We start from the raw sequence: 8,190 nt of genomic DNA, 5'->3' as shown, positions 1-8,190 counted from the left end.
TGGTGGCCCCTGTGTCCCCTCACTCTGGTGACAAGCCCGATGGAGCTGTGTCTCTCTCAGCCCCAGGGGCAGCCCCCTGTGTGCCCCTCAGCCTTCGCCTGGGTCCGGGGAAGGGCCTCGTGTCCCCTCAGTTCCTGTGACAGGCCTGGGGGTTGGCCCCTGTATCCCCTCACCCCAGTGACAGTCCCCAGGGAGAGTCCCGTGTCCCCTCAGTCCCAGTGACAGGTTTGGGCGGTGGCCTCTGTGTCCCCATACCCTGGTGACAGCCCAAGGGAGGGCCCCGTGTCCCCTCAGCCCTGATGGCAGACAGAGGGAAGGCCTCTGTGTCCCCTCAGTCCCAGTGACGGGCCCACAGGAAGGCCCTGTGTCCCACCTCAACCTCAGGGGAGGTCCCTGTGTCCCCTCAGCCCGGTGATAGGCCTGGGGGGTGACCCCTGTCTCCTCTCAGGCCTCAGATGTGGCTGCAGTGTCCCCTCACCCTGGTGACAGACCTGGGAGGTGGCCTCCATGTCCCCTCGCCCCAGTGACAGGCCTGGGAGGTGGCCTTTGTCCCTTCCCACCCTGGGCCCTGCAGGTAACACACCCCCCATCTTGTCCCTTCTCATTCCCTGCCCCAGCTGGTGCCAGGCATAGGGTTTTCTTCTTGGGTCAGCATCCCAACCTGGTGATAGACTTAAGGGGCCCCTGTTGCCCCTTTCTGTTACTGGTGACAGGCCTGGGGGTCACTAACTTTGTCCCACGCGTGGGTGACAGGCAGGGAGATGCCTGTTCATCCTGTGGGGACAGGCTGGGGTGCTCTCTCCTCCCTCTCCCCCTAAGCCCCATGGCGGGCTGCAGCTGCCTGTGTTGTGGTGGCAGCAGGGCTGTGTGGCTGGAGGGGGCCCGGGGTTGCGGGTTGGGTGGCTGCTGGGGGTCTCTGTGACCACGTCTGCTGGGTCGTGGTCTCATTCGCCCCGTGCAGATGTGCTCAGCGTGGATCCCCATGTTTCCCCTCTCTGGGTCCCAGTCGGAAGGGCTGGCTGGGTGGTGCACCTTGGCCCCGGGTGAACGTGTCTTTTCTGGGGCTTTCCCTCTCTGCAGAGTGCAGGTAGCCGAGGAGAGCAAGCCCGGCAGCTGGTCATCGACCTGGAAACTCGAGGGAAACAGGCTTTTCCTGTATTCCTCTCAATCCTGCGAGACACTGGGCAGGGTGACCTTGCAGACATGCTGATTGAGGAGTGCGAATGCCTGCCGGTGTCATCACAGATGGTAGACCTGAGGCCTGTTGAGCTGGACTTACGTGGAGAAAAGCATCATAAAAGTAAGTATTGACGGTTCAGTTGTTTTCTGGGCAAACAGCAGCACGGGGAGTGGCAGCTGGGATCCCTCTTGCCGTGGGTAATAGTCTGTGAAGTCCTGATTTTTGTTATCCTGGAGCATGGCTTGCAGAGGTGACTGTGCAGAGCTGTTGGGAGAATGTCATGTAGCGGAAGATTTTAAGCTCAGGCTATGTGCTCGTGATGTTAGGAGCTTCCTTCTCTGTATTTTTGCACGCAGCCTCTGCAGTACCTTGGTGAAAATGGTTTTTGCCACGTCCTTGCCATCTCGGGCTCTGCTGAATCTGTGTGCAGATGGTTGCATGGTTGTAAAGAGAAACTTTAGTCTGTTGAATTCTGAAAAGAGGAACACAGACGCGATATTGTATCACGCCCTCGCAGCAGGGTCCCTACGACAGGCAGCTCTTGGATCAGGTCCTTCTGCGGACTCCGAGATGGTTACTTGTAGCATGGAATTCAAAAGGGGGAGAGAGTGAGACCCATCTGTCCTGTGTCTTTCCAGATGTGAACTTCCCTGAACGTTTGTCCATCCCAGTCCAAGCCGAGAGTGAAAGACCTCGAATGGGTAAGCCATGACCAAGGCTCTTCCAGAGGGATGTCATGCCAAACACTCGGTTCCAGTGTCTGGTGGGGTGGGAAGGGGGAATTCATTGGTGTCACCAATGCAGCGCAGGGGACACGGCAGGATTGGTGTTAATTCGAGGAGGAAGGAGTATAATATCTCATTGTGGAGCGCAAAGAGCTGAATACCATGTCTCTGTTGTGTGTTGTAGGTTCGGCTGTTGACAAGATGAACCGCGATCTGGTTAGTATTTGGTTAGGCCTAAAGTGCTTCCTGTTAAGCAAAAGCTCTGTGCCTTGTGGGTGGCTGGCAGAAAATAGCCCCGGCACAGCTGGTTCTCACTTTGTGTTATCTGAGCGATCGCTTCGAGGCCAATGCTGCTGTAACGGGGCCGATCGGCTCGGAGCGGGTCAATCATTAGCCAGCTCCTCCTTAAGATTACCACAGTTGGAACACAAATAACATAATGCAGATTTAAAGCTTGTGCTTAAACAGTTCCCAGCGAGGCAGCTGGTAATTTCCGAAGGCACTGAGTCGTGTGTTGTCTGTGAAGTGATGTTTAGACTTTGTAATTGTAGTGTTGAGAAAGAGAAGCCAGGAAAACAATAATAAGCTCGTGCAGCATGCTTTGGCGCGTTGGGAAATGCACAGGGAGGCGAGTATTGCGAATAAGTCTGGAGTTGCCTTCTGACAGCTTGCAGTGTGGAAGTGAATAGTTTGGCTGTGTACGCACGAGGCTCGTGGCCGTATCAGTGCAGGTGTTTGGGTGGCCCTCATAAAATTCCTGCGGTGGTGGCGGCGATGCTAAAGCTGAGTCTCTGGGAGATTTATCTACCTGTTCTCTTGGCTCCTTGCATGGACTGTCATGGTGAGGTTTGATAAAGATGCCTAAAAAACCTCACGGATGCTTCAGCTTACCATCGGAGACGCTGCAGGTAAAGAAGTGGCTGGTTTTCCGCCAAGGCAGTCCCTGATTTAGCAGGTTGTTTTGTGTTCCCCAGCTGCTGATAATAACGTGCGTGTGGAGAATGGGTGCTGTTCTGCATCCCTGGTCCCGGAGAAACAAAAAAAGCTGTGAAATGAGCTGCTTTAAGGACTTGTCAGTGTTGTGTCCCGCTGGATTAGCCAGCGAGCACTCTGAATAAGAGAGTGTTTAATTGCGACCTGTGCCTGCCAGGTTTACGAGCTGAAAGCGGACCCGTGCGGACACTGCCTGATTGTCAACAATGTCAACTTCAGTAGTGACTCGAATCTGTCGACTCGAGAGGGCTCTGACGTGGACTGTAAGAAGCTGAAGCAGCGCTTCAAGGCCTTGCACTTCAACGTCCTGACTCGGCAGAATCTCAAAGCTCAGGTGAGGCTGGTCGCATCCAGCTCATGCGAGGGGTGAGAGGGGAGCCCCCGGAAGCAACAGGAGCGCATTATGGGACGTAACCCGATGTTGGCAGCACACCGAAAGCCCCGGCCTGTGCTGCACAAAGAAAGAATCAAAGTCCTCTTATTTTATTGTCATGCTGCAGCTGCAAAAGGAGAAAGGACCTTGCATGTTTTCACCCTTCTGCCTGAAGTTTAATTCCTGGTTATGATTTGTAGGACAATTAGTGAGGCTGTATTTCCGTGCTAGCTGACAGCCGCTGCGTTGTGTGCAGCTGGGGGTGCAATTTGCCTGTCTGTACAGTCCTCGAAGCGGCACAGGGAGCTCAATCATCCAGAGCAGCTCCTGAAAGTAACAGAAGGTTCTCTGCTCACCCACTGGCCCCGAATCAGAAGCAGCATATTTCAGTGGTGTGTTTTGTTTTACGTTGCTGTGTTGTAAAAAATGCAACAAGGAGAGAAATGTGTGTAATTAAAGCAACTGATGTTAAATGAGGGTAGAACTGCAGAAATACTCACTCTCTGATGATGGGTTTTGCTGCCTGTACGTGGGGTGCATGTTACCCCGCGGCAGAGAGATTGACTGGATCTTTCTGAACAGCACAACCGTGATAGACTGATAAGAGCAGGGCCCGGCAGTAATCTGCGGCTGAGGTATGATTGGAAAAACTCTTACTGTGATGTTTTCTATGTAGGACATGGTTTCAGAACTGAAGAAACTGGCGCAGCAGGACCACAGGGCCTTGGACTGCTGTGTCGTGGTCATCCTTTCCCATGGGTGTCAGGTGGGTTCGTCGCACCTCTCCTTTTGCTCGTTATACAGGCTGCCCACATGGGAAGGGGTTAATTCCCTGCGCTGCGGTCTCACGCAGGGTGGGAGGGAAGCGGTCTGCGATCTGATCTGACCACTCTCATGGTGAGTTGCAAAGAGTTATGCTCTCATATCTGGGTTACAGAAAACGGCAGCTTCTCCAGTGTAGCCTGATCGGGTGTTGCCTGTGGACAAGTGTTCTCTGTTTTGGATGTTGGGGTGTATAATTTGGAACGGAATGATGAGAGGAGAGCAAGGGGAGGTAGCGTTAACCCTCATGCTGTGGTCGTTTAGTCCTTCTTGTTTCTCCATCTCTGCTGGGGGAGACGCTATTAGTAGTAAAGCTATTAGCAGTAAAGCACATTTATCGCAAGTCAGAGGCCTCGAAGGACAAGGAGAGGAGAGCAGTTGTTATGAAAGTGGTGTATGTTGTGCGCCTGTTGTCCCAGAGGATGAAGCACCCCAGTGCTGGAGGAGGTGGGAGAGGAGTTGGATAACAGGAGTCGTCGGTTTTCTGGGGTTTAGTGTGTTTCAAGTGACTTCTGGGCATCCCCTCACCCTGCCGTGGTGCACGCATTTGTACAAACGCGATGAAATGAGATTTGTTCTGGTAATTTAAGGCTACAAAGGACCTGATTGGAAATGGGCTCCCTCGGAATCGGCCTCACCTTCCGCATTACTAGCTCTTGGATTTTCCTCTTGCAGACGAGCCATATTCAGTTTCCCGGAAGCATTTATGGAACGGATGGAGAACCCATTGCAATAGAAAAGATTGTGAACTGTTTCAATGGGTCCAATTGCCCGAGTTTGAGAGGAAAACCCAAACTCTTCTTCATCCAGGCCTGTGGTGGAGGTGAATCTTTGTTTTAGCTCCTGAAGCAAGTCAGCCGTTGGGCTTAAGCAGGCTTCGGAGATGTGGTTAGGCTTTGGTCTCTTGTTCCTTTTTTGTTCATTGCCTGTTTCTCCGACTGTTTTCTCTCACTCTCGGCCACCCATTCTTACTGCTAGCATGGCCTGAGTCTAAGGACTTGGGTGCGAGTCTCTTGTAGGAGGGCGGTACTGATTTGCGTGTGCTGGAATGGGTTTTTTGCACGGTAGGAACATGGGACAGAAGGAGGGGAGTAACTGCGGCACAGAGCCAGGCAGCGCACTCTGACTGGCCACTCCGGGTCTTCAGCCGTGAGGTTGGTGGGGAAGCGCAGACTGAGGGCTTTCACGTGAATCACCTGATGGCTCTGACTCAACCAGCGCCGCCGAAGGGCCAAAAAGCTTTGTTTTGTTGGAGGGGGCTTTAGTTTCTCCCCGCCCCCCCAATCCCCCATCTTTTCTTAACAGAAGATGTACAATTGCTGAGCGCTTGGGTAAGATGAACGTTGGGGATTGTCTTGTTACCACTTTTTGCAGAACAAAGAGATCAAGGCTGTGTAGTAGATTGCGATTCCCCTGGTGACGAAGCTCCTGGAGGTTCTTTGGAGTCGGATGCAACTCCTTTTCGGACTCTGGTGGGTAGCACAGACGAGCCGGATGCCGTAGCCAGTTTGCCCACGCCCAGCGACATCTTGGTCTCCTACTCAACATTTCCAGGTGAGACGGCCCACAGAAATCCTTTGGCGACTCAGGGGAATTAACAAAAAAGGTGGGAGCTTCATGGCTGAAGTCAGGGGCAGTTAGGGGTGACGGGCTCCACTGGAGACAACACCTGGGGAGCAGCAGTAACTTGGTGAGAGGAGAGCAGGAGAATGGCTTTAGCAGTAATGTTCTCATCCTTTCTCTGAAGGTTTTGTCTCCTGGAGGGATGTCTCCAGAGGCTCGTGGTATGTGGAAATGCTGGACAGCGTGCTGGAGCAATATGCCCATTTTTGTTAGTGAAGGTAAATGTCTTGTATTCCTGCTTTTTGTCATCACGATGAAGGAGATAGTTGGAGCTGCAGTCAGTCAGGGCATGGAGGCCTACAGGTTGAAAAGGGATGATGCTATTGAGCGTTCAGTTTAGGGACTGGCTAATTGAAGGCCCTGTGGAGAGGTCTAATTATGAAGGAAGTCTCTGCCCTCAATCTGCCTGAAATCACCTCGAGGTTTCTGTAGTGAGAAGTAATCCTGAAAATTCAGGCTTTAATCTTTTCAAGGAAATTTCTAAAAAATCATAGAATTACAGAATGGTTTGGGTTAGAAGGGAGCTTGAAGATCATTGAGTTCCACCCCCTGCCCTGGGCAGGGACCCCTCCCACCAGCCCAGGTTGCTCCAAGCCCCGTCCAACCTGGCCTTGAACACCTCCAGGGATGGGGCAGCCACAGCTTCTCGGGGCAACGTGCGCCAGGGGCTCACCACCTGCACAGGGAAAAATTTCTCCACAACTGCTGCTGAAGCCAACAGTGGAGCTGCTGCAGCAGCTCCCAAAAGCATTGTAAAGGCCCTCACCAGCCAAGCAGCCCAACTGGGAACCTTCCAGTACCAGGACACTGCCACCAAGAAACATTTTTATGGCTAAGCATTTGGGCAACATGTGCAGTGTCTCAACAGCATTGTTGGTGTGACCATAGGATGCCCTCGGATCATCCTCGTGGCCCTCCTCTGGCCCCGCTCCAACAGGTCCATGTCTTTCCTATGTTGGGGGCTCCAGAGGTGGACGCAGTACTCCGGGTGGGGTCTCCCCAGAGCAGAGCAGAGGGGCAGAATCCCCCCCTCGCCCTGCTGGCCACGCTGCTTCTGATGCAGCCCAGGGTACGGCTGGCTTTCTGGGCTGCGATCGTGCACTGCTGGCTCATGTTGAGCTTCTCATCAATCAGCACCCCCAGGTCCTTCTCCTCAGGGCTGCTCTCCAGCCATTCTCCTCCCAGCCTGGAGTTGTGCTTGGGATTGCCCCGACCCAGATGTGGGACCCCGCACTTGGCCTGGTTGAACCGCATGAGGTTGGCCTGGGCCCACCTCTCCAACCTGTGGAATGGCGTAGCTTGTCCCATCCTCTTAAGTCCAAGCTGTTGGGACGTGGCGCACTGTTGTAAGCATGCAGCTGCCCGTCCGGGCAGATCATGCCCTCGGGGAAGACCCGCTGGGTCTCTCGTTCCTGGAGATCTCCCCGGGTGCTCCTGTCACACCGTGGTAAGTCTGGAGGAGCATCTCGCCCTCGGAAAGACGATGCCAGATGTTTGCGTTCACGCGTCCTGGTGATGGAGGGGCGCCATGTGCAGGGAAAATGGACCTGGTGTGGCTAATAAATGTTTTCCTTTGCGTGCCCTGTCGACTGGAGAAAGCATGCCCAAGCTGGGGCAAAGCGTAGGTGCTTCTTGACACCGTTGCTGTTCTCTGTGTGTAGGAGAAAAGTCTTATGCGGAGGTGGCAGGGCAGAGAGGACCTACTTTGTTGTTGTTTTCCCGATATCGTGGCGCCTCCTCAGCACATGGTGGCACGGCAGCTGTTGATTTCCAGGGAGTAGCACGAGACCCTCTCTCCGCGGCTTGGGATTTGGTGCAAGGGGGAGGGACCTTGGGGAATGACAGGCAGGTCTGGAAGAAAACCGGTGGAAAGGGAGTTGGCTTTTAAGTAAACACCTGAAGGAAAAGAGGGAATTTGGGGCTTACGCCAAGAAGCATCCGCCGGAGGCTGGTACAGTCAGGTTTTCCTGAAAGGCTGTTTTCCTGTGAGTCCCCTGTGTTTTTGCTGTCGAAAACATCTCATTTTAGGAGACCTGCTCGCTCTCCTGTCCCACGGTTCCATTCCCCATCCTTGTCACTGTGCTTCCTGTGAGAGGTTGTGCCCCAAGTCAGAAAAGCTCCTCAACTGCTCTCCTTCTGTTCCCAGGTGGCAAACGCCGTCGCTGACAAGGGGAAGTACAAACAGATCCCGGGTTGTTTCAACTTTCTCCGTAAAAAATTCTTCTTCATGTGCAAATGACGTGTGGGCTCCGAGGTCCCCGCCAAGTGGGACAGTGAATTCCCCGTGGCCGGATGAAGTCTGCGCCCGCCATGACTTGGTGTCAGTGCTCCCGGTGGCCTTTGTCTCTGTCTGTCGAGATGTTTGTCTTGAGAAATGTAATCTGTGAATGCTTTCCTGGCTGTGAAATCGAGATAAGATGGAGAGTGGCGCCGTGCTGATGGGAAATGTTAGGGCTGGAGGAAGCCCCTTTGCT

At 53.7% G+C, this 8,190-nt stretch overlaps 1 protein-coding gene across 1 annotated transcript; it reads left to right on the top strand.

Annotated features, from left to right (window-relative positions):
- The first annotated feature begins 39 nt into the window (after positions 1–39).
- CASP9 (caspase 9, apoptosis-related cysteine peptidase) lies at positions 40–7,955 on the top strand. Its single transcript, XM_009889981.1, has 11 exons — positions 40–102; positions 1,081–1,300; positions 1,819–1,881; positions 2,090–2,113; positions 2,405–2,430; positions 3,065–3,232; positions 3,948–4,037; positions 4,769–4,916; positions 5,468–5,647; positions 5,841–5,924; positions 7,834–7,955. Exons 1-11 carry the CDS (start codon positions 40–42, stop codon positions 7,953–7,955), a joined length of 1,188 nt encoding a protein of 395 aa, XP_009888283.1.
- The last annotated feature ends 235 nt before the right edge of the window (positions 7,956–8,190 follow it).

This window comes from Charadrius vociferus, unplaced genomic scaffold (genome assembly GCF_000708025.1).
Source record: "Charadrius vociferus isolate BGI_N301 unplaced genomic scaffold, ASM70802v2 scaffold838, whole genome shotgun sequence".
In the NCBI taxonomy this organism is placed as follows: Eukaryota; Metazoa; Chordata; class Aves; order Charadriiformes; family Charadriidae; genus Charadrius; species Charadrius vociferus.
Note: the sequence above shows the minus strand (reverse complement) of the source record. Positions and strands in the feature narration are given on the sequence as shown.